This window comes from Lepidothrix coronata, unplaced genomic scaffold (assembly GCF_001604755.1).
Source record: "Lepidothrix coronata isolate B3197 unplaced genomic scaffold, Lepidothrix_coronata-1.0 Scaffold187, whole genome shotgun sequence".
Taxonomy (NCBI): domain Eukaryota; kingdom Metazoa; phylum Chordata; class Aves; order Passeriformes; family Pipridae; genus Lepidothrix; species Lepidothrix coronata.
Window position 1 is genome coordinate 59,426 of NW_016690367.1, and position 24,935 is coordinate 84,360.

Genomic DNA, 24,935 nt, shown 5'->3' on the forward strand with positions numbered 1-24,935 from the left:
TGCCCTGGGTCTGACACCCCTTGCAGTAACAACCAGAGGATCGGGGGGGACACCCCGTGAGCCCTGAGAGGAGCAGCTGTGGCAGGGGAGGACGTGGCAGCAGGAACTCTGTGGATCTGTCCCCATGGGGATGGTGGCGAGTGAGTGTCCTGTGGAATTGCTGCGGAGGAACCAGTGGGAAGGAGCAGCAGAGCTGTGCAAGTGCAGAAGTGACTGAGCACGGTGTGATTATATTTAGCCAGTGATGATGCAAAATACAGAAATAGGGATGTGAATCCCAGATGTGTCCAATACCTGCTGGTGGCTTCCTCAGGCTGATTTATCAATAATTAATGGCAAAGGTGTCTGCCTTATCAGGTATTGGGAAGCAGGAAGCCCTCCAGTGCAATGGGGGCTGCTGGATGGGAGCAGAGCTCATCCATGATTTAGGGAAACACTAGAGCTTGGCTTAAAACCCTTCTGGATCCGTGTATGTGCTTCCAGTAAGCACAGATATTTACAGTGAGTTGCTGCACAGAGCTGGATCTGTGTCTGTGCTTCAATTTGCTCCTAACACAGCGATTTTTTCAGGTTTTTGGTGTTTGTGTGCTGCTGCCCTCAGAGAGCCTCTGACGTGGTCAGCCCTCGGGGGAAGTTTCTCCTTTCAAGTTTTGGTCACCATCCCCAGCTCACCCCCACGTGCTCAGATTCAAACCAGGCACTAAGTGGGGATGTGCCACTGGCTCCGTCCTGCTTTAGACTGGGATTTTTTGGGTGAGAAATTCAGCTCAACCCCTTCCACCACCCGCTTGTGTCCCACGGAGAGCAACTCGGTGTGACTCCTGTGCCTCGGCTCCCGGCTACAAATGTGAGAGGGGAAGGTTAAAATTGAACTAAAAAGGGATTTTTCAATTACACAAATGCTTCTGTGAATAATAGGCTTTGGGAGGCATTATTCTACAAATCCTAAATATGGGGTTTAACCTCCTCATTATTATCTCTTTAATTTCGGAAAGCCTGTGAAGGCCTTAATCTTCCATTCAATTATGCTCAGGCTGAGTTAAGAGCACGTTGGTGGCCGTGGTGACACGGAGGGGCCAGGCCAGACTTTATCAAACAGGATATTAAAATATCCTATCGCATTTCCTCATCCTGGGACGGGGACAATCAAACACCTCATGGGGCAAACATAACTTTTTTTTTTTTTTTTTTTTGGGGGTTTTTTTTTTAAATCTTTTTGGCGTGGGGAGGGGAGCAAACTGAGTACGCTGAACTGAGACAGTTTGGGTCGTAGGGGTTTCCTGCCCTGGATTTGAGTGGGAAAGGTGGAGCTGCGGAGGAGGAACCAGTGGGAAGGAGCAGCAGGGCTGTGTGAGTGCAGAGGTCACTGAGAATGGTGTGATATATTTAGCCGGTGGTGATGGAATTTGAGTGGGGAAGGCGGGATCCCCTTGGGAAAGGTGGAGCTGCTGCGGAGGAACCAGGGGGAAGGAGCAGCAGGGCTGTGCAGAAGTGACTGAGCACGGTGTGATGTGTTTATTTATATATTTATCACAGTGGCGGTGCCGGCCAAAGGCGATCCTGTGGAGCTGGGACATAGATGTTCGTGGGGCGGCTCCGGGGGGCTCGGGGCGGGGGTCTCCAGTGGGGGAAGCTCCAGTGGGAGCAATCCGGGGGGGGACCAGCGGGCGTGTGAGGGGTCTCGGCGTCCCCGCAGGCTCGGGGGGGTCGCGCATCCCCACGGGACCCCGCGGGCCCCCCGCGCCGGTTTTGGGGCGAGGGCGTGGCGCGGAGGGCGTGGCCAAACATGACGCCACACACCCCAAATTTGCATGTGCCCCGCCCCCGGACGCGGTCAGCGCTGGCGCCGCAGCAAAGTTTGCGGCGGGGCCGGGCCGGGAGGCGCCGGGATGGACGCGCTGAAGTCGGCGGGTCGTGCCCTGCTGCGGAGCCCCAGCGTCCACAAACCCTCCTGGGCCGGCGGCCGGCACAAGAGTGAGACCCGGCGCCCTTCTTTTTACCCCTCCCCTCCCGCCAGCGCGCTCTCCCTGCACCCCCCCCTTGTCCTGCATCCCGCCTTTCTTCCTTCCCGGCTTTATCCCGCTTCTCGTGCCCCCTGCACCCACTTTTCCCCCCCCTCCCCGCTTTCTCCGTCTTGCGCCCCGTTTTCACGCTGCTTTGCCCCGTCCTCTCTCTCCCCTCTTTCCCATCCCCCTGTACTCCCTTTTCTGCTTTGCTCCCCCCTCTCTCTCTCTCTCCCGCACCTTTTTTTTTTTAACTTTTCCCTTTAGCTCCCTTTTTGCCCCCGCTCTTCGCTCCCCCCCCCCTTACACACCCCTGCACCTCTTCCCTGTGCAGCAGCGGGGTCGGATGGATGGTGGGGGTCTGTCCCCGTCCCCCGGTGGGGATGATGGGTGGGGGGGCTGTCCCTGTGCCCCGCTGGCGGGTGGGGGTCTATCCCCGTCCCCCCGTGGTGGGTGGGGGTCTGTCCCCGTCCCCCAGCCTGGGACAAGGGCTGGAGCCCGGCGGGCAGTTTCTGACCTCGTCCCGCGGTTGGCTTTGTCACACGATCGATGGCCCCGTGGCGAGCGGCCACTCGGCCCCAGCCGGGCGCCCTCCCGGCGAAGGGGGGACCGGCCCGGCTCCCCCCACCCCGAGCGTGGCAGCGGCAGGACGGGAGGAGCTTTGCCCCCGTGCACCCCTCGCCACCCGCGGCGAGATCAAACTTCTTGCTGTTGCTAATCCGATGGGATTGACCCGGCGTCGTTACACCTGGGATTAAGGATGGAGCAGCCGCGGGACACGGAGGGCTGGGGGGCAGCCGCGGGGCTTGGGGAGGGGGGTGGGATGGGGTGGGGGGCCGTGCGGCGTGTGTGGGGTGCTGCCCAACGTGCCCTTGGCGGGTGTGCCCGGCAGAGATGCCCCTCGAGATGCCGTGACCTTGAAAACTGCCCCCCTTGCCCTTGGCTGGGTGATGGTTGTGTGCTAACCATGGGAGGATGGGTGAGGGCAGAGGGTGCAGAACAGGATGTGTGGAGAAGTGTCTCTGTCCTGCCGGGTTGCTCCTTCCTCTCTGAAAGCACTTTAGTGGCTTTGCTTAAACCACCTCTATTTCCGTCCCAGGGCCTGGCTGCAGGTGGCATCACCCCAGGCAGTGTGGGGTGTTTGGAGTGTCCCTGAGCTCGGTGATAACGGGACCAGTGCCTGGCTGGTGGGGCAGGGAAGGTGGGGCAGGGAGCTGCCTGTCCGTGGCACACAAACCATCCTGGAGTGCTCACGGGAGGACAGTGGCAGCGCCCTTGGCTTTTGGGAAATCCAGGCTTTGTGCTGGCACCCTCTGGGATACCAGGTTAACACAGCATCCCACCTGTCCTTGGTTTTTTCCTTTTCCCTCTCCGGGAGCTGTGTGTTGGGCACAGAAGCCCTGCACTCCCCATGGGACCACTCCCACCTGGATTCCGTCACTCCGGCTGGAGTCTCACCGGTGTCTCACCGCTGGGAGTGGTGCTGGGGTTTATGGCTTATCTCCTGTCCTGCCTTTGCAGGGAGGCTGAGTCACCAGGGGTTATCCCAGGGGTGTAGCCAGGTCCCCCACATCCCTGTAGCCCAGCCCTCCTGCCCTGCAGGTGTGCAGGGAGCTCTGGAGTTTGGCCCCACTGCTTGGAGGAGGCCGATTTCGAGGCAGCAAAGCCTCAGGGACATGTTTAGTCTCTGGGAGCCCCGTCGCTCCTCAGGGCTGTGGTTCGTTGCCTCCTGCTCAAAGCAAGACCCTCCTTAAAACACAAGAGCTGCACATCCTGGGTTGCCAGCTCCAGGTCTGGAAGGTGGCTCCTGTGGTGTAATTTCAGGTTTAGAAACACCCACCTGACTTTCACTTTGGTCCCAAACTTAGCTCTGTATTTAGAACACTCCTTCCCACCCTCCCTGCACTTCAGGGAAGAGGCCAGTTGTCTCCTTGGTGGTTTGCAGGGGAGAGCAGAGACCTCTCCTCGCTGAGGCTTCACCTGTGTGAGGGCTCCTCAGGGCTGTAGGTGACCGATTTAGGAGGTCAAAGCACCTCACCTGGGTCCTGGCAGCTGCCTGGGCTTAGCAGTAAATCCTGTCTTAGCCTGAGTGTGTAGGTGATGGTTTGCACTGGGTAAGGTCATTGCTGTGGCACCGAGCCCTGCACTGGGCTGGGGCTCAGGATCCCCTTGGTTATGGTGTGGTTCTGCGTGCTCACAGTTAAACTAAAAGGTTGCTTCTGTTTGTTGTGGCTTGTGGAAAGCATTTTGGGATTCGTTTTTGCTGTGTTGGAGAGCTGCAGAGGCTGATGATGAGGTTCCCCACGTGAGCACCTCGTGGTTGCTGCGTGGTTGAAGTGTTCTGTTGCCTCCTCCAGCAGCCGGGTCTCTGCCCCATCTCCTTCCCTGAGCTCCCAGCTGCTCAGGCCTGGGAGTCCAGGCAGCAGCTAAACCAACACCCTGCTTGTACCTAAACCCTCAGGGATGTCCCTTGTGTGTTTGGGAATCCAAGAGCCTCTTTGTTGTCTCCCTAGAGCTCCCAGAGAACTGGACTGACACCCGCGAGACGCTGCTGGAGGGGATGCTCTTCAGCCTCAAGTACATGGGGATGACACTGGTGGAGCAGCCCAAGGGAGAGGAGCTCTCTGCAGCTGCTGTCAAAAGGATTGTGGCCACTGTGAGTGTCTGTGTTGGAGCAGAGCCCCGTCTCCTGCTCTTCAAACGAGTCTGTCACCGGGGAGGGTTTCAAAATCCTCAGGTCTGGAGGCAGCTGTGGGCTGGGGGGGATCAGGATTGCAGGTCCAGCCCCTCCAGAGGCGTGCAGATGTCTGGTGGTGTGGGTAGAACCACAGACAGTGCCACTGGAAAGCCCTTGGGGCCAGCCCTGACCCTGGGATGGGGCAGGCTGTGGGAAGCTGGTGTTGAGTGTCTGAGCTCTGGCTCCCCTTGATAAGCCTGAGTGACCCTGGGTGTGTGAGAAGCCTCTGACCTGGTGAAATCAGCCTGCCCTGGGGCTGTGTCTCCTCTTGAAAGGCAGGGACAGCATTTGGAGCATGGCCAGTGCAGTTCTGGGTTTTCCTTCCCAGGATTGGCAGGGTTAAGAGGGGAAGGGAGCAGGGCAGCTCCAATTCCCAGCCGGAGCAGCCGCTGTCCCACTGTAACCCGTGATGCAGGAGGGACTGGTTTTCAGCCACCCTCCAGCTCCGAGTGAAATCCACACTTTAAGCCCTTGTAAAACTGAGTGAGGCAAAGCCCCAGCTGTGCCATTAACTGCTGTAAAGCTCAGTGGGGTGGTGGACAGCACTGGGTAGTGCTGGATCCTTTCCTGGCATGTGCTGAGCCGGACGGAGGGAAGCGCTCTCGTGAAGCGGGAGCTGCTGGCAGAGCCCTCCACGTCTGCTCTGAGCCACTGGGAACTGAGCCTTTAAATAAAGCCACGGGGCTGAGGCGGCCTCAGAGAGGCAGGACTGGCCACTCTGGTTGTGGCTCATGAGGTCACCAGGGCAGAGGATCCTGGTCTGCAGCCTGGAACTCACTGGATGTGTATTATTTCTTTTGGAGACGGGCTGGGCAGTGAGCTGAGTGTAACCTGAAGGCTGAAAGCATGAGAGTAGTAAATAAGAGAAAGTGGCACATGAAAGTGGAGTTACTTTTTAAGCTGCCATCGTGGCCTTGCACAGGGGATGCTTTGCTGCGGGAGCGGGGTCTGGCAGCACAGCTCAGAGCCAGCTCCTTGGGAGCCCACTTTGTCCAGGTCCATCCCGCTCCCAGCACAGCTCCCTTGCTCGTGCTGGTGTCCCCTCTGCTCTAGAACTGGCCCTAAAGGCAAAACTCCCCAGAGTTTCACCAGGCGCTCGCAGGGCTCGGCCAGAGCAGCTGCCGGCTCGTGCTGGTGGCCACAGGGAAATCCCTGTGGAGGTGCTGGGCTGGAAGTGCCTGTGCACGGCATGGAGTGGGTGGTGTGTGCCCTTGTCTCCTTGGTGCCAGTAAAAATCATGGCTTCAGGGCAGGAAAAGTTTTAACAAGTGCTTTATCACACCTGCTGGTAAAATCAGTCTCCAGCAGTAACGAGCGATATTAATGTGCGTCTCTGGGGTCTCTGCTCACGTGCCTTTGGAGGTATCACCCTTAAAAGCCTGGAACTTTCCCCTCCCTCTTTCCCTTCCAAAGGCGAAAGCAAGTGGGAAGAAGCTGCAGAAAGTGACTCTGAAAGTCTCTCCCCGGGGGATCGTGTTGAACGACAGCAGCACGAACGAGCTGATCGAGAACATCTCCATATACAGGTGGGTTTTGGGGTGCACTCCGTGTGCCAGAGCTGCTCCTCTGCTACACCTCCACCTGACCTGAGCTGCTGCCTCGCTGGCCACCACGTCTGGGTGGAAAGCAAAGGTGGGAGAAGGAGAGTGGGTGATAAATTTAAGGTAAATTTACGTGTGGTGCAACGTGTCCAGCTGGGGGCAAGGAAAGACGTGACGAGCCTGGAGGTGGAGTGTGTGCAAAAACCAGCAGATCCACAGCCAAGCACTCCGTGGCCACGTGTGGCTTTACTGCCTGTTTGTGGCAGTAGAAATGCCAGAGCATCCAGGGTGAGGGCAAGGGTGGAATACAGAGGATGGTCAGAGCACCCCTGAGCTGGGGCTGCTGTCCCCTCAGTGCCTGCTCCGTGTCTCTGTTGTGTTTAAATGGCTCTGACAGGGAGCAGGGCTGGGGCAGCTGCTGGGACATGGTATCAGGGTGGGAAGGGCAAGGTTGGGTTATCCCATATCCCCTCCTCTGGCTTTTGGAAGATACTTCTTTTGGAAGCATTTCTTCCAAAGTGGCAGGAGGTAGGCACAGGCCTGGTGGAACAGAGCTCAGTTTGGATCTGGCCTTTTCCATCTCCTTCATCCCTTTTCCCTCTGCATCCCTGCCACTCTGCTTCTGTCCTTCACCTGCTGCTTTGTGCTAGACCTGGGAAGGGGAGCAGGGGCTCAGGGTTCTCTCTAACCACACCACTAACCCACTTGCTTTTCTTCAGTTCCAAACCCCAGCAGCCACACACAGCCAGGGGCGCAGAGCCCAGCCCTCCCTGGGACAGAAACCTGCTGCTAAAGCAGAGCTGGGCAAAGCAGCCGTGCCAAAATCGGGATCCCTGCGCTGGTGGAAGAGCAGGCAGAGCTGTGGGATCAGGGATTTTAGATGCTGCCTTAAATTCTCCCCCGACACTTTAACAGCTGTCGATAAAGCTGTTCCTGTCAGCACCAGAGTATGAGCAGCCCCTGATTCATTGGCTGAAGCCAGCCCTTCCCAAACAGGCTGTTTTGGGGACTGTCACTGCTCCCCGGAGACACTGGTGCTGTGGGGTCATGGTGACAAGTGGGATCTGTGTGTATGGGGGGTCTTCTATCGACTCTGTGAGTGTGCCCCTCCAGTGGCAGGCCCAGGGCTTTCCTCTGACACCTCTGCTTCTTCTCCTTGGCTTCTCTATCCACTGGGATGATGCTGGCTCTGAGCTCTTCCCTGGTTCGTGTGCTGGGGCAGGACGGGGTGGCCGTGGCTAAAACACAGCCACTGTCACTGGATGTGCTGCTGCCAGAGGCTAAAACTGGCTCACTTCAGAGGCAGGTGTGAGTTCTCCTGTCCCTGGAAATTAATGACCATCTAATATTGAGCCAGGGGGTGCTGGAAGGGCCACGTGCCAGCACAGATGACTTGCCTTGGCTTTGTCATAATTATTAAAGGAGTGACCTTGCAGTTTCGTGAAAAATGGGAGAAAAGAGTGAACTTCCAGGCGCCTCTTTGATAAGACCAGAGCACAGCTCAGCTCTGGAAAGCAAAATATAGGCCATTGAGCAGAGACATCCTCACATGTAAGAAACTAATGCAGTGTAAATAAATTTTGAATGTGGCTTTTTTAAGTCCCAGCATCTGCTGGGAACTGGGACCTTCCAGTCCCCTCCCTGCAAACTCTCAGGGACAGCAAGAGCAGGAGCTGAAGGGGCAAAATGGGGCCATAGGAGAACTTTCACTGAGCACTTTTTACTCGAGTTTTCTCTTTCCTTAACAGCTGTTTGATCTGTTGTGTGCCCAGGGAAGAGGCTTTGCTGGCTGCCACCTTGCACTAAACCTGTGGGACTGCTGCAGCCTGTGCTTGCTGGCCTCAGACAGGACACTCAGTCCTGCAGCTCCTGGCAGGGACGGACCATGGGCGATGGTGGAGGTTGATGCTGAGGGACCTGCTGCCCTGCAGAAGGGAACTGAGCCCTCAATCACAGCCTGGTCTCCCCAGCCTGTTGCTCTTCCAGGGCCTTGTTTGGCATTTCAGAGTCAGCCTGGACCTGCCCAGGGGCTGGGAGAGACTCTGCCATCCTGGGGATGCTCCACGGAGGAGGCTGAGCCTCCCTCCCCACATCCAGTGTGCTCAGGGCTCTCAGGGCATCCCGTGCATCTGCTGCTGCAGATCTCAGAGCCTGAATTTCAGCCTTTGCAACAGCTTCTCTTGGGCACTCCTGCATCAATTTCTTTTCTCTGGTTTGAGCCTCAAGATTAAATCGTAGGCTGGGAGCAACCCCTCTCTCCTTGCAAGCTCATCCTCCAGGGAAAACCTTCTGAGCGAGTCTCTCTTCTGAAGGCAGAGCCTTTGTCAGGTGTAGTCCCAGGATGGCCTGCTGGAATCTTTACCTCCTCTAACCTGTCCTTTCCCAGAAGGTGAAAAACACTGTCTCGTCTCTTCTCTCCTGCCTCTCCGTGTGGTGCACGTGGGTCACGCTGTGGCTGCGGGAGTGGCTCTGGGCTTCTCTTGCACTCAAACCCCGTGGCATCGGCTCCTCCACTTTGGGAAGGAGTTGTGCTGAGGCCTGGCAACATTCCTGTGCTCCCTCTGCCTTCCCTGCTTGGCCCTGGAGCTGGAAGCCCTGGGGCAGGCGCCTGCTGGCAGCTCCGAGGAGGGGTTGGTGGATCTGCCTCGTGCTCAGTGCCCCAGACACGTTTCGTTCTGTCTTTCAGGATATCCTACTGCACGGCAGACAAGATCCACGATAAAGTGTTTGCCTACATTGCCCAGAACCAGCTCAATGAGAACCTGGAGTGCCATGCCTTCCTCTGTACCAAACGGAAAATGGTCAGTCCAGAGGAAGAAGTGGGGATGTAGGAGGAGGAAGCAGAGAGGGGCTGAAGTGGTGAGATAAGAGCTCTGCCCCCAGCTAGAGAGAGGGGGGATGGCCTATCCGTTAACTCCAGGCTGGATTCAGCCTGTTGTCTTGGCACCTAAAAGCCTCTCTGCCCTCTGGGGTGGGAGTAAGAGGACCTGACCCTGCAACAGCACCTGAAAATCCCCTTCCATGCTGCATTCCCAGCTGCTGGGACTCTTCCCTGCTCTGCATCCACTTCCCTGGGCTGCCGGAGCCGGTCTGAGCCCGGCGTGTGGAGAGGCTTTGGCAGGCAGGGGGGTCTCCAGAGAGGCTGCCACTGAGGTGCCTGGGGGGACCCCAATGAGGGAGGCTCTCAGCCCAGCTGTTCTGGGCTTGCTGCCCTCCCTGGCTCCCTTCCATTTCTCGCCATCGAGGTTCTGTGTCCAGTTTTTAGCGGCGTCTTTGTGGCGGGGCTGTGTCCTTCCTGTGGGATTGGCGTGGGACACCCCACTGTGTGCCAGGGATGGGGCTCAGAGCAGAGGCCTGTGCGTACAAAAGAGTCTCTGGCTCTTGCTTTGGACCTGCTTGTGGGATTTTTTTCCTGCTGATTCAGTGCACCAGGACGGGCAGGGACCCGGAGCTGGTGAGGGAGGGAGGTGGGTCAGTGGGCACCGGCTGCAAGTGGGGCAAGGAGAGCCCTGGAGGTCTCTCATGGAGCCAGTTGAGCCCCCTCCCTGTGACAGGAAGGGACTTTAGGGCAGAGGAAAGGCAGGTCCAACCCCTCTGCCTGCATAAATCCTTCCCCTAGTGCCTCTTACAGGGCCCACGTGGAGAATGGGATCTCCCAAACCTACAGGGAAACAAACCTGCTGAGAGCCATTCCCACCCCCTGCGTCCCAGCGTGGTGATTCCTGGGTTCTCAGGAGCATTCCTGTGCCTGGAGTGCAGCCACCTCACTCTTGTTAATATTCTGTGCTTCTCCCAACTCTTTTTTTTTTTTTTCCATGGAGAGAATAATGGAAGCTACAAGTTGTCTCTCCGTTCCACGGCGTGTGCTCCCATCCTTGCACGGCAAAGATAAGCCTTGCTCTGCAAATTAAAATTTAAATCTTTCTAGTGCTAAAAGAATTATCTCAGTGGTACATCAGCTCAGTGCGTCTCCCTCCAAATAAAGTTCTCCAAGGCCTTTTGTGGCAAAAACTAGAAATAATTTTATTTTTTTTCCTAGTCTATAAAATGCATAAACATCCTGCTGGTAAGGTGATCCCTGCTCCCAGACTGGGATCCCTCCCGAGGGCAGGGTCCCTGGATGTACCACAGCTACCAGCCATGGGCATATAATTAGTCCATATTTTTAGTTCATGGGTAATTCTCAACGGTAGCTGGGTCTATTAAACTTGATTCAGATGTGACAGCTTAAATTGTAAACAGCTGTGAGGAGTTTCATACTTAATTACCATATTTAAGGTTTTTTTGCCATAAAGCATTTGCACTTCCATCAAAGATGTAAATAGCTCTGACATTCAAACGAGCTCTCCTGCTTTCCAGGCTTAATTGGCACTGATAGGTTTGGGGTTCTCCTCCCCCCCTCCTGCACGGGATGCTGTGCCCCATTTGTGTCCCTCCACGTCTCCATCCTCCGAGCTGCCAGGGCTGCAGGTTCCTGACCTGGATCCGGGTTTGTTTAGTTTACAACTTGGTAAAACAAACTCGGGCCTCGAGGCTCCCGCAGCGCCAGCCGTGCGGAGTGTTCCTCGTTATCTCCCGGTGCTTAAGCTGCTCCTGAGCTGTGCCTGCTCCTAATGAAACTGGCATTTATGTCACTATTTATACATCTCCAGCAGCTCGTACTGTTTAAGGTGGTGGTGGGTGGTTTTAGTGCTGCTCAAGCTCGGGGAGGGATGGAGGGGCTCAGGGGGATGGTGTCCCTGCTCCTGCCGTGGCCCGGGCTGGAGCAGGACAAGCCAAGGCTGGTGGTCCAAACCAAGGGAAGAGCCTGGGGTTTGGCTCGTCCTGCCTCCAAGGTTGGAGAGAGCAGCAGATTCCTGGCGTTTCATCCTGTTGCTCTCAGGGCATCCTGGTGTTCATAGCCGTGCTGGGGCAGGATGGATGCAGCTCTGCTCGGCCCTCCCCAGCTCCGTGTGGCCAGCTGTGGTCCAGGGCTCATCCCAGGCACTGATCCCTGTGAGGTGGTGTTGTTCTCATGGGTGATGCTCCACGGTGGGGGGGGAACCACATCCCTCAGGGAGCTGTGAGGACAAGCCTGGATCTGTGCAGCTCCTGCCTGGGGCTGAGGTGTGGGGTGCAGGAGGAGCTGTGTGTTCCTGTCTCCCCATCCATCACCACGCTGGCTGTGACAGCCGTGTCCCTGCCTCCTCCCTCTCCCCATTACACCTGAGGATGCGTCTACAACGAGCTGCGTGTCCTACACGGAGCAAGTCTCTGCTTCCATCAATATTTGATTCCCCTCCCCGGCCAGAGGACTGGTTGGATCCAGGTTAACATGAATCTGGAAAGCAAAACCTCCAAGTGATTTAAATCTACACAGGGATTGACATCCTGCCTCGCCGCTCTCGTTCCAGGCACAGGCCGTCACCCTCACCGTGGCACAGGCCTTCAAAATTGCCTTTGAGCTCTGGCAAGCAGCTAAGGAAGGTGAGTTTTATTCCCCTCTTCCCTCTCTTCGCTTTCCAGGGATGACTTTGGGCTTTTTCCAGCTTTCAAGTGCCTTTTCCCCTCGGCCTCCAAATTTCCAGGCTGCTTCCAGAGCTGGCGCGAGGCATCTCCAGGTTCCTCTCGACAGCCTTGTAAATCCAGCCAGATTTTGGCTGTGCTCCTTTCTTGCTCAAGGACCTGGTGCTGGGCTGTGGTGCTTCAGAGACCTGTTCCTGTCGGGATTTCTGCTGCCACTCTCAGGATTTTTGCTTTCACCTTCCAGGAGATTATGAAACACACCCAGAGCCTGGGCTGCTGCAGGGGTGCCCCATCTGAGCTGTCCCACATCCCTCCTCCTCCTTAAAAGCTTGTGGGGAAGCACTCTGTGAGCAGTGATGGGGTTTTCTTCTTTTTCAGAGAAGGAAAAGCGGGAAAGGTCCATCTTGGAAGGAGAAGGGACGAGCAGCCCCAGCTCAGAAGCCCCTGCCCGCCCTGACACACGTAAGTCACCCACAGCAAGCTTTGCTCCAGGCTTGGGGATGGGAGCAGCCTGAGGGCTGGGAGATTTTCCCTGAATGGGGTAAGCTCCTGGGAAGGCTCTGAAAACCACCAAGGAGCTACACTTCTGGCCTAGCAGAGGTGTTGCCCTCACAGAGTTCTTGGCTGAGCCGCTCCTTCTCCCCCTTAAATACCTCCTGCAGCCCCTCATCCACAGCTGCTGCCACCCCAAATCTGTTTACTTCTGCCCCAGGCAAATTGGCCATAATGTCCTTAAGAGCTTAGTGTGGATCTCCACATCCCGAGCTTGAGTCCGGGTTTGTCTCAAACCCACAACAACACTCACCATCCCATGGGCTGAAGGAGGGGGACATCCAGGTGCCCCTCTGCCTCCAGCTCCCCCAAGGAAGGAGAGGTGTGTGAAATAAAACAATTAAATAGTAAATCCCCTCATAATTCAGTGCCTGGCCATGGGTCCTCTGCTGCCTCCGAGACGAGAGACAGGGAGAAGTGGGACAAAAGGCTAATCTCTCTTCCATGCTGGCCACGGAGATAAGAGGATTTGGCACAGAGGAAAATAGCATTAAACTGGGCTTCCTTCCAGGCTGGCACATCTTGTTTGTTCCTGTGAAGGCTCAGAACTGGAGGAATCTGTCACAAACGGTGGCACATGGGAATAAGTGTGGCCCTGGGCTGCCATGGGTGTGGGAATGGCTCCAGTGTCTGCCTGGGGGATGCTCTGGAGCTGGGGCACTTCTGCAGGCTGATGGGGAGGATTTGAGGCTTCCCTGAACACCCCCAAGCTCTGAACTGTTCTTTGCCCAGTGCAGGATTTGCCCTGTAAAATACTGATGCAGGTTTGCAAGATGCTGAATTGATGCCGTGGGCTGAGCTGAGGATACTGCCCATGGCCTGTTCCCACCCTGGGCTGGGATGTCCTGGGGCTGATCCTCACTCATCCTGGGCATAAGTGGGCACCCAGGAGCCTTCCCACTGGCTGCTGGAGGGAAGAAGCTGGTCCTCCCCTGAATCCCTGTTGAGAGGTTCTCAGGTGCCTGATCTGGACATCACAGATAAATCACAGATAAATCAGCACTGGGGTGAATGCAGCTCCTCCATGCTCAGATTTGGGGCCATCCTGAAGGAAGTTGATTTGATTGCCAAAAGGTTTGGTTGTGTGTCTCTTTTCCCCTCCCCTCATCCCTTCTCCACTCTACCCACAGCAGCAGCCACGGGGAACTTGCTGGATTTTGAAGATCCTGCCAAATCACCCCTGAGCAGCAGCACAGACCCCCCCCACTTGGATAACAGCGTGTTTGGGCCCAGCTCCTCTGTGAACAACAACGTGGTGTGGGTAAGTGGGAGCTGGGGGTGCGGTGCCACCTCCATGTGTGTGCTCCAGGTCCCATCAAAGGGCTTTTCCTTGGATAACTCCTTCCCCCTGGGAGCTGTGGGGTGGCCGAGCTGCTCAGGGAGGGTTTCAGGGGTGCCCAAATGAGCTGGGTCTCAGTGTCCTACTTGAAATGATTAATTAGTGTTTGAGTACCTGCTGCCCTTTTTAGGCTCAGTAAATAAATGAACAGGATTGTGAGGTGCTGTGAAAAACGCTGCTGTCGGGTAATTGAATATTTCTTATTCTGGAGCAGCATTTCTCAGTGGTTTGTCACTTAATTGAGAGACCACCTAACTGCTCTGTTCAGGGGAAAAAATCATTATGTTGATGGCTTTTGTTTACTGCTCACTAAAACCAGGTTATATTTATGTTCATTATTACTCTTATTTTTCCCTCGCTCTTGTTTGTGGCTGTATCTGGCTGTGGGAGCATGGATGGCTTCTGGAAATGTCCTCAGTCATCTGGCTTAATTGTTTCATGGACCACTAATAGAAAAATAGTGATGCAGCCCATGTGCTGGGTGTGCATCCCTCAAGGGAGCCTCCTCCTCCTCCCTGCCCAAGTGCTCCATCATCCTTTTTAAACTGGAAGGGGGTGGGGGTGGGTTGGATATTAGGCATAAATTTTTCCCTGTGAGGGTTGGGAGGCCCTGGCCCAGGTTGCCCAGAGAAGCTGTGGCTGCCCCTGGATCCCTGGAAGTGTCCAAGGCCAGGTTGGACGGGGCTTGGAGCCACCTGGGCTGGTGGAAGGTGTCCCTGCCCATGGCAGGGGTTGGGACAAGATGATCTTTAAGGTCCCTTCCAACCCAAACCATTCTGTGATCACCAACCTATGCCCTCTCTGGAAACCCCTGGTCTGCTGAATTTTGGAGAATTGAAGGATAAATGCCTTTGCCTGGGGCCTGTTCCTTGAGTCTGGCGGGCCTGAGCCTGAGGCTTTTCAGGTTAAACCTGAAGATCAGCTCTAAGCTTAAATCAAATCCTGGAGGCTTATCAGCAATCTCCAATCCTTCCCTACTTACAGAGTTTTCATACTTTACTTATTAATTGCATTAAGTCTGTAAGTGCATCACAGGATTTTGGGAGCAGTCCAGCCTGTCTGTAGCAAAGCCCTCACACAGAGCCCATGGTCCTACATGGGAAGCCTTTCCTCCCTCAAGCAACTCCAGTGCTTTCCCTGGAAAACCTTGAGAGCAGATCAGAGATAAAGGGTCCCAGAGCTGCTTTCAGGGTTCCCCCTGTGCTGGTGCAGAGCTGCTGATCCGGTTCCTGATCCAGAAAAGCTCCAGGGATGCCTGGAGCATCTCACTGAGCTCTGTCCTCATGGTAGAAACTCGCAGCACGTGCCAGTTCCATGGGAGAGCTGGAAGAGCCAAGGGCTGGCTTTGACTCCAGAGGGGCTTGTGCTCCAGCTGATGGGTCAGACCCAGGGCACACAGGCAGTGGGGCAGTATCAGCCTGTTTGGGGGTGATGAGAAAAAGGCCCCACCCCTGGGCTGTGGGAGGAGCACAGCATCCCTGACCCAAGCTCTGGGATCTGCCTGGAGGAAGCCTGGACCACCCAGAGTTGCACCTCTTACCTTGGGGCTTGTGCAGAGAGAGAGAGCTAAAACCTGCCCTAGGAGGCAGATTGCAGAGGAGGGTTGATTTGGGCACTCAGAAGCCAATATGCACATACATTTTTTGTCTGCCAGTGCTCAAGTGCAGAGCCAGACCTCTAAATACACTTTTGTGTGCTCTCTTAGCAACTACTTGTCTCTCTTTTTATCTCTTTAACAAAGGAAATGGATGATGGTCTCGACGAGGCGTTTTCAAGGTAATTCTCATAACTCCCTTTACTAGTTCACTCCACCACTGGGGACCAGCCCCAGAGACTTGACTGCTGACTGGCTTTTAATAATGTTCCTCATCTAATCAGTGCCATGATCTGACCTAGGCAGCTGCCCCATCAGTGCCTCGGCTGGTAATTGAAAGATAGGCTTTGAGGCTGGCTGATAAGCCAAATATTTTGACAACCTTTTAAGGGTGGAGAGAGGCTGTGTGTGATAGGGAATTTAATTCCCCAAGCAGTTGGTGTGTCTGCTCCCCCTTGCCAAGGCTTTTCCAGGCTGCCTGTGATGCTGGTCCCAGCTTTGGCACGGGGGGTTTTGCTCTTCCTTGGCTCACAGATTCAGAGTGTGTGGCCATTGATTCAAGGGGTTTAGTTCTCTTTCTAATCCAAATTAAAAGCTTCCCTGCACGTGCATGCCGAGCAAAACAGCAATGTTAAACAAATCCATTTCCTTTCAGGTGGGTTTTCCTGCTTGTTTTCATGTGGGGACCACCCTGTGGGGTGGTGGGAATGGTGTAGTTTATTAGGGTCTCCTCCTCCAGGTCAGTGTGTGAAGCCACCTGGCCACCATGAGATGTGGAGGCCCCAATTTGGGCAAATCTGCCCTGGGTGCAGATGCCAGAGGCAGCAGGGAGCTGCCAGGTCTCCTCTTCCTCCTCCTCTTCTGGCTGGGAGGTGCTGGAGGAGGGAGTTGGGCAGGAGCAGGGCTGACCCAACACTGTCCCTTCCCTGAGAGCCATCTGCCTGTGCCAGGGTTTGCAGCACTGCAAAACTGCCTGCTCAGCCCTAAGGAAACAGCCCTCTGGGTCTTGTTTGGCTCTCGGGGATGATTTACAGCTTCCACTTCCACAGCAGCCTTGTCCCAAGATGTGGCTGATAAAGGGGCTGCTTCAATTTGCATCCTGATGTTGGCTGTTTTCCTCAGCCCCTGCTCCTTGCCCTACTTAATGAAGCAGATGTTGCTGGTTGTGGGCTTTGTTTTTGGGTTGCTGGATCCTGAGCTGTCACATCACCCTCGGCCTTGTGGTAGTGACTCAGTGTTTGGGCTGCTCATCCTCCAAGGCGGGTGCTTCCAGAAGCATTCCTGCCACATCATCATCATCCCTGGACATTTTTCTTCTTTATTAAAAAACGTGGCTTAATCTGAGGCTTTTTTTGATGAAACACCAAATGTTTGAGTTAACCTTCAGCCCGGGGAGAATTGATGCTGCACTGCTGCATTTTTCACAGAGGTATTTAATAACACAACAAAAAACTGGGGCTCGTTAGGTTTTTGCGAAACATCTGGGATGAAAAGCTCCTAAAGCTGATCCTGGGAGCTATTAAACATCAGCTGAGTCCTCTGTGTCTTAACCCGAGGGGTTAATGCTCGGGCAGAGCTACAGCACACGCTGCCTGTCCAGACACAGCACCACGACACTGAGTCACTGCACCCAGGCTGCTCCTTTGGGCAGCAGAGATCAGATCCCAGCCATAGCTCCGGGGAGGAAAACAGCCAGGCTGTTAATATATGGGATGTCCAGACTGCAAATTCCCTGGATGCCTGCAGGGGAAACGCTGGGACAAACCAGCAGCAAAGCTGCGACGGCCCTCGAGGGCGCTGCAAATGTTCTGTGCCAGCTCCCCCCTTCCCGAACCACTTAATTCCCTTGGAGGGTGTTGAAATGTGGAGCTGCAGTGTTATGGATGCATCAGGCATCCGGGCTATAAACCAGCAGGATTTGGGTTCTTACTTTGTGTTTTTCTCCCCCCCTTAGGTTGGCTCAGTCAAGAACAAACCCTCACGTCCTCGACACGGGGCTGACAGCTCAGGACATCCAGAGTGCAGAAACGCTCTCCCCTGTAGACTGGAACAAAATAGATTCCACCACAGGCGAGAAGGATGATCTGTTCATGTTCTGAGGTCAAATGCATCTAAGAGCTGACTAGAGAATAACCACTAAAAGTCTCTGGACTGGATCGTGCTGTTGCAGGTGCTGTACACAAGGGACTCTTCTAAGGGCTCTTCTCCAGGTCAGGTGATGTTACAGCACAGTTTAGACCAAAGCTTTAGAAACCTGATGCAGATTTTTATACCTTGTTTTTATCTAAACCACGAGATGCTCTTGAACATATTTATTCCCAGCCGTTACCGTTTACATGTGTTATTGGAAGGCGTGGAGAGCATCTACAGTGTTACGTGGCAATAATACCATGGGAGAACCTTCAGCAGTGCCTGTTGCTCTCTGAAAACAGACTGTGCACCACCAAAGTCCCTCTGTGTGTATCCTCTAGACAAAGGTCTGCAGATGCAAATGCAATTCCAAGCACAACTGTTACTAATCCACTGATTCTTGAACAACACGTCACCTGCCTGGGCGAGGGGAGGAGATTTGCAGCAGCTGCTGACAGTGTTAAATCAAAGAGGTGGCAGAGATCTTGCTTTTGTATGAATGTCTGTGACACTCTCACAGTTGTCAATCACCCCTGCGGGTTCTGGCCATTTCTTCACCAGCTCCATGTGGGAATTGACACTTTTTTTACCCAAAGACTCTGCGAAGTTTTGCACTTTAAAACTTGAACTGAAAGCAATGGTCCGAGTTGTCGAGGTAAGCAGTGCCTGTATTTTCTCTTCAGAAGCTATTTACCCAAAAATAACCCAACCTGGCAATGCTGCAGCTCTGTTTCAAAGCTGATTCCTCATGTCCACCATCTCTGATGCGACTCAAAATACTGAAGCTCCTTTGCACTGTTGGCTTTGAAAGCAAAACCACCAAGGAGGAATGATTTGTTCTGCTAAAGCGTGTTGGAAGTGGCAGCTTGGGTGGACCAGCAGCAGGATAGGTCTGTGTTCTCAGCCTGGCTGAGTGGATTTGCCTGTCCATGACTTCTTACTGCCTCAAAACCATTTGGTTGTTGCTCACTCGATGGACTCCAGTGGAATTGGATTGGGCAAGACCAATACCTGGATGTTCAGTTAGCAAGAGGTGCCCCTTCCAGGTACTTGGATCCCCTGCTCCCTGACAGCCACAGCTCCCAGGAGGCTCAGGAAGCTGCTTCATCTGCTCCTGGAACTGAAAATAAGTAATGGAGGTATAAAGCTTATGCTAATTAAAAGATTAAGTTTAATGATCCTAAATAGTCACACTGACAGTTTGCAGTGTTTGTGGCCTTATGTGAAGTATACTAATCTGTTTTATAGATTTGTAACTTGGGTTTGAAGCACTAATTCATTCCCCAGATAGCTCTTCATAACTCCCTTAAAACTGCTCGCAGGAAAAAAAAAAACCCTCTCTGTCAGCTGTAAGAATTCATTAGGAAGCAGCTGAGTGACTCTGACTTAGATTTGAGATTTTTTTTTCCCCTCCTAAGTGTTAGAGTGAGAAGGTGTCGAGGACTCGTGGAGCTGACTCATCATGTCTCTTAATAAAACGTGTGCTCTGTGTATCCTGCAAAACGGGGTTTAAAGCAATTTTACATCTTCAGACGACTGTGCCCATGACTTCCTTGATCCTGTGTGCAGCACCAGCCTCTTGTGATTGAAGGAACTATCAAAGCTTGTCCCTGCTGCAGAGGCACAGGGGAGAGACATGAACCTCCTGCACAGGCAGGGGTTGTAGCCAGTGCCTTGTCCCGACTCAAGGAGTTCTGATCTCCCCAGAAAACAGCCTGAGCTGTAGGATGGACTGTGAGGATTTCTTTGTACATTGATCTTTCTCCTTTTCTAGAGACTCTAGGAGCAGATACCGAAGTGCACAACACTATATATGTGTGTATATAGTTTTTTAAGAAAACCTGATGCTGTAAAGAAAAATCTGTACCGAGGGAAATAAAAGTTCTACCATTTTTTTGGAGCGTCTGTGCTGGGTGACTTTATTTTTACATGGGTCCTTTTAATGTGTAGAAGTGTTTGTATTTCTGGTTAAGTTCTCCCTGTCTCTTGATGCACAGCAGGAAGTGATTGGAAACATCCTTAGGAGGTGTGTGTCTGTTGGACAGCTGATTCCAGTGCCATCCAGGTGGGAAGAGGGCTGCAGTCAGACACTAGTCCGTGGTTCTGCTTCCAGGAAGTGCTTATGGGACTGGATGTTGCCCCCTGGGATGCACAGAGGGATGTACAGTCTGTCCCTGCATTGGCCTCCAGGTAAGGGGGTGGTGATGGGTGAGGAGAGGGAGGTCAGTGCTTCAGGCTCGTCTGCAGAAAAACGTGATGCCAGTAGCATCAAACCCCCAAAATCTCTTTAATTTATAGAATTTCTGAGTCACAAAGTGCTTCTCCCTGGGGGGGAGCTGAATCTGTACAGCTGCCTTTTAAATAAAAACAGCCTGGAGAGCCCAGCACAGCCCCGTGTGCTCAGCATCCCTTTGCAATTCCTGCCTTTGTTGGGCTCCTGCACTTCCCAGCCAACCAGGCTGCCAACCTTGTCTGGGAAGTGCATTGGGAAACCCATCTGGGGTGCTGACAGGTTTAACCTGCCACCCACTCCCTTTGGGGTGCTGGAGTGGGGCTGCGGGTGGAGCTTTGCAGAGACACCTCTCATCCCACAGTGCTGACAAAAAAAAAAAAGGACTAAAAGTTCATTTTTCAGTTTAAATTGCCTGTTCCAGGGTGAGCTGTCCCAGATTATGAGTGCTGAGCACTGGCAGGCTGTGCCTTCATGCATAACTGATGGCGGTGCTGAGGAACAAATTGATCTTTCCGTTCGGATGTGACCTTTTTTTAACTGCCGGTTAAGAAACTTTCAGCATCCATTTCCTTCCCCTCTGATGGCTGCGAGGGAGGGAGGGGGAGGCTCGGGTGGGCTGGGGGAGCTGGTGGCTCCTCTCCCCTCAGCCCCGTGTTTTTCCAGGGGGGACACGGAGGGATTCTGCTGCCCGTTCCCTCCCTCGGAGCAGCCGCAGCAGCAGCAGAGGTGTTGGCGTGGGCTGTGCTGTGAAAGGCTGGTCTGTCACCCTGTGCTGGCACGGGGTGTGTACGGGATGGAACAGCTCCATCCATCCCACAGCCGGTAGCCAGCGTGGGCGAGGGAGCTGACGGAGAGCCCGTCTTCAGCCTCCCTCTCAAATCACCTCTAAGGAAGCAGAACCTGCAGCTCGCACGAGCCACGTGCTGCTTCGGGGCTAAATGTTTTAAGTGCTGGTGCTGCAACTCGTTAAACTCCTTCAGAGCATCCCCAAAAGTGCAACAGCGAACCCAGCTTGCTGCTGCCAAGTTGCAGGCTGGGTTTAGGTGGAGATGTTAAGTTTTGTCAAGTGTTGCTGTTTCCTCTGCTCAGCGAGGGCTCTTGAATGATGGCTGTTGTTCTGTGAGTCGAGGCCAAACCCAGCTCGAAGGTTACAAACCAGCTGCTTCAGGGAAGTGCTGAGCTGTGGAGCACAAGGTGTGCAGTGTGACAGGTACCGAGCCCTGAACCTCTCTCCTCTCCTCAGAGCACCAAGAGGGTTTGTAGCTTCGTGCCAAGCTTGAGCAAAAGCTGCAGAGCTGTGGTTCCCCCAAATTGTTCCTTTTTCCACGCACAACTAGAGCCACCTTTCATCTGAACACCTGAATGCTGCGTTGTGGCTCTTACAGCCATGGGCTGCCCTGCCAGGCTTTCTGTGCTCTGCAGCAAGAAATAACAGTCCTCGTGGAGAAGCACAAGTGCCTTTTGGCTGGGGATGGAGGGGGGATTGGGTGGGAAAGGGGGGTGTTGGTTGAGCACTGCTGTCCCCCTCTGACACGTCAGCCTTGCGTGCCGGCTGCCTGTGAAGATGAGATTTGTCCTGTGGAAGCCAAGGGGAGCTGAACCAGAAAACACAGGCAGTGTTTGCCAACAGCCCAGGGCAGGGCTGGCTCAGGAGGAGCTCACCACGGGTCAGCACGCAGTGCTGGAGGGGTATTTTGTGCGTGTGTCTCTGCCTCTGCTTTTGAACTTCTCCCCAGGTTTGAAGTGCTCGGTGCAGGAGTGATCCCACAGCACAGCCACCCTTGGTCTGCACGAATGAGGGGTGAGGGGTTACTCTGCCAACCCCCTTCTGCGTGTGAAAGCATCTCCCTCTGAGAAAAGCCATAATTTCAGTGCCAAAAATCTGTAAACTGGTCAAAAATTAACTTTTTTATGCCCCCTTCCTTAACTTTTTTGCCCCTAAATCCTGCTGACCATCTGTCCCACCCACCCCAGACTCCCCAGGTCATGGCCCCAAGGCTGCCAGAGCTCAAGGGGTGTTTGGACAAGGCTCTCAGGCCCAGGGTGGGATTGTTGGGGTGTCTGTGCAGGGCCAGGATTTGGATTTGATGATCCTTGTGGGTCCCTTCCAGCTCAGGATATTCCATGATTCTGCCGGCATCTGACTGCGAGCAATTTATCAGGAGTGAGTGGATTCTGCTTATGACAGAGGGAGTCTTAATATTGCATTACTTCATTTATTTAGCACCTCTCCTCTGATGCTCAGGGGAAGGACAACGGGAAAGAGCATTGGGGGTTGCTGGGAGTTGGTTGTTATTTTTCTTCCCTGCTAAAAGCAGACATCTCCAGCTGGTTCTTGGCTCCGAGGAGGAACATTGGCTTTACAAAAAGGAGGGATGTCAAGTCATTAAAAGCTGCAGGAAGAGGAAGTCTTCTGAGGTGGGAGTGGAAATGGGGCCAGAGAGCTGGAGCCAAGACAGCAGATGTAGTAAGTGCAGGAAGACTGGAGGCAGTTGCACAGGGTAATGTGCAGGTAGAAGGTAATTAGTGACCGAGTGCCTGGTTAATTAAGTGCCACCGGCCTCTCAGGCTGGACACACACTTGGTCCTGTCCCTGCTGGGCTCTGATCTTCTTTGGTAGCGACTCCTTCTCACTCCTGGCTCTGGAGCAGCTCCCAGCGTGGCAGCTCCTGGCCAGCAGAGCCAGAGGGACCCTCAGCTCTGCCCGGAAAGCGGATTAGGAGCTCTGCTATCGGGGCCACGCGCCGCTGCTGGCCCGTGGCCAGCGTGTCTGAGCAGGGCACTGGAGCCTGGGGCTCTGCCTCCCGCCCAGCGCCCGGCTGGCACCGCTCACCTTTGGCAGCTCCCAGCCTCTCCCGGGGCACTGCCCTGCTGGCAAGCTGTCTGCCTGGGCTGTGAGCACAGACGTGTCTTTGCAGCTCCTGGTTCCCCGTGGCGTGGTCTTTGGGAGCCCCACAGGGGCTGGGCTGTGCCAGCCAACCCAGCGTGGGAGCACCGGGCAAAGCGGTGCCGGCTGTGCCCACGGGCAGGGACCCTGTCGCCTCCCAACCCTTCCCTCTCTCCACTTTTCCTTTGCAGGAGCCAGGTGATTCTCACCAACGTCACTGCTCCCGTGCCAGGGCCGCCGCGCTCCCCTCCCTGCGAAAGGAATCGGGAGAGGCAGGTTGGGAACATCGACCCCGTCGAGGTTTGGCTCTGAAATCCCCGCTGGCTCCTGTGATTTATCACTCACCCAGCTGCTGCTCTCAGCTTGGAAAAGAGAAGCGAGGAGGGAAAAAATATGGATTTTTAAAAGCTTGGCTTTAAAGCCCAGGGGCTCAGGCCAAAGCTCCTGTCCTGGCTGAGGGAACGGGGTGGGAACCACGTTGCTGGTCACAACTGGGATAAAACAGCCACCCACGTCAGGCTGTGGCCAAGCAGGGATTCTGCTGCCTACTCGACCTTGGCACACAGGTCTTTTGAGGTATGACGTGAGGAAAAACAGTGTTTGGGTACCAGTTTATTCCCCAGGCACCTTGTTTGCCCCAAACTTCTGCCACCACGGTTTCCACTTTGGAATCACCAAGCCATCGTCTCTCCGGCCACGCGGGGGGATACCCAGGGGGATTTTAACTCCCCTCCTTTTAAACCAACCACTCTGCAAATTCCTCTCCAAATCTCTCACTTTCTGCCTCCAAGGTTTGGGGTTTTTTTTTTATTTCACCTTTCCAGCCATCACCATCAGCAATTTCTCGCCCAGCAAAAAAACTCCAACCTCCACACGAGAGTCTTCCCGACGTTCCCTGCAAACCACAGCAGCAGTTTCTGTCTCGGCTGCTACAATCCCACGGATGGTAACACCACTCCAGGCAAAGTTTTGGCTTTAAAAGCCTTCATGATGATACTTTGCAGGGAGTTATTTGGCTTGTACCTTTGTGTTTCCATCTCCCTCCGCTGATCTTGCTGTAACAACCCCCCCAAACCTGCTGCTTGTCAGGTCTTGTTTTAGCTACAACCCTCCTCCTCCCCCTGCTTTTAATGTGACATCCCAGCACCCGGCCTGTCACTTGGCTATTGCCTCTATCACACACTCATACATACGAGCCTCAGGTCTAATTAATGTAATAAAATGTGTAAAAGCAGTAAATCTGCTCAGATGTGGCAATTTTATCACTTCTATACGCTGTCACAGCACAAGTAAAACTGACAGCAAAGAATAAAACAGTTATGTCTCTGGCATTTTTTACTACTTTTAATATGCTCTCTTTTTTTTTTCCTCTTTGTTACTGGAAATTTAAATTATAATGGTATGCTTCACTTAAAGAAAGTATCCATAGCAACAGGAACATCTAAATTATTGCAGGCTGATCACTTCTCTCCTGGAGTCACATCACATGCCTTTCAAAGACAGTCCCAGAGGTGCGGGATTTTAATAGAATTTTTTTTTTAACCTTTTTTGCAAACAAACAAGCGTATACACAGCACTTTCCCCATCAATACACTACCTACAGACAAATCTAAACCGAGAGTCACTGCCAGCACATTTGGCTGCCCAGAGAGGGGAGTTTCAGGCTTGCTCTTTCTGAGTCCGTGCCTCCTGGTCATCCCATGTGAAACAAGAATTTCCATGGAGTTCAGCTGATGTAAATTCTGTTGGATCAGGGGAAAGCAGGAGGGGAAGGGGAGGATCACTGAGCCTGCAGCATCAGGAACCTGCTCGTCGGATTCCAAGCTGGCCTCAGTCTTATTTGTAGTTTATCCTTTCCAAATTCCCAGGTGACAGGACAAGGGGGAAGGACTTCAAACTGAAAGAGAGTAGCTTGAGATTAAATATTAGAAATAAATTCTTTATTGTGAGGGTGGGGAGGCCCTGGCACAGGTTTGCCCAGAGAAGCTGTGGCTGCCCCTGGATCCCTGGAAGTGTCCAAGGCCAGGTTGGACAGGGCTTGGAGCAACCTGGGCTAGTGGGAGGTGTCCCTGCCCATGGCAGGGGGGGTGACACTGGGTGACCTTTAACTTCCCTTCCAACCCAAACCTGTCTGGGATTCTGTGATCCCTCAGAAAATAACTTTAGCAGCCGCTCAGCATTTAAAAGGCAATGGGTGGGAAAACACCCAGGTATTTTGCCCCCCCCATCCCCACATCTGAGCCTCCTCCGTGACTTTTGGGCTGAGGCAGCTTCAGCTTTCTACTCTTGAAAAATGCCATCGTTTTAATCATGGAAAAAGCCTGAGCAACGCACGCACAGAGCTGTCAAATGTGAGAAACAAACATTCTGGGAGAAACAGAAAGGCTGGTTTTGTTTTTTTTTTAATTCCAATCT

General features: G+C 53.9%; 1 protein-coding gene across 6 annotated transcripts; it reads left to right on the forward strand.

The window, feature by feature from the left end:
* Positions 1-1,869: 1,869 nt before the first annotated feature.
* LDLRAP1 (low density lipoprotein receptor adaptor protein 1) lies at positions 1,870-24,254 on the forward strand. 6 transcript variants are annotated; one of them, XR_001877445.1, is made up of 12 exons: positions 1,870-1,974; positions 4,517-4,659; positions 6,153-6,265; positions 8,967-9,081; positions 11,674-11,746; positions 12,164-12,247; positions 13,468-13,598; positions 15,418-15,452; positions 17,225-18,539; positions 19,401-19,426; positions 19,514-19,590; positions 20,723-20,843. XR_001877445.1 is itself a non-coding variant. In XM_017831133.1 (9 exons), the coding sequence occupies exons 1-9, from the start codon at positions 1,890-1,892 to the stop codon at positions 17,367-17,369; spliced, it is 924 nt and encodes a 307-aa protein (XP_017686622.1). In that variant the 5' UTR covers positions 1,870-1,889; the 3' UTR covers positions 17,370-19,300. The 6 variants fall into 6 exon arrangements, 1 of the variants encoding a protein (XP_017686622.1); XR_001877446.1 differs by lacking the exon at positions 20,723-20,843 and adding an exon at positions 22,712-24,254 and having other exon boundaries at positions 19,401-19,590; XR_001877444.1 differs by having other exon boundaries at positions 19,401-19,590.
* Positions 24,255-24,935: the final 681 nt, after the last annotated feature.

Excerpts from the sequence above, each read along its gene's own strand:
- LDLRAP1 (XM_017831133.1), top strand. The coding sequence starts at position 1,890 with ATGGACGCGCTGAAGTCGGCGGGTCGTGCCCTGCTGCGGAGCCCCAGC. Across the intron at positions 1,975-4,516 it reads GGCCGGCGGCCGGCACAAGA|AGCTCCCAGAGAACTGGACT; the intron begins GTGAGACCCGGC and ends TTGTCTCCCTAG. Across the intron at positions 11,747-12,163 it reads CTGGCAAGCAGCTAAGGAAG|AGAAGGAAAAGCGGGAAAGG; the intron begins GTGAGTTTTATT and ends CTTCTTTTTCAG.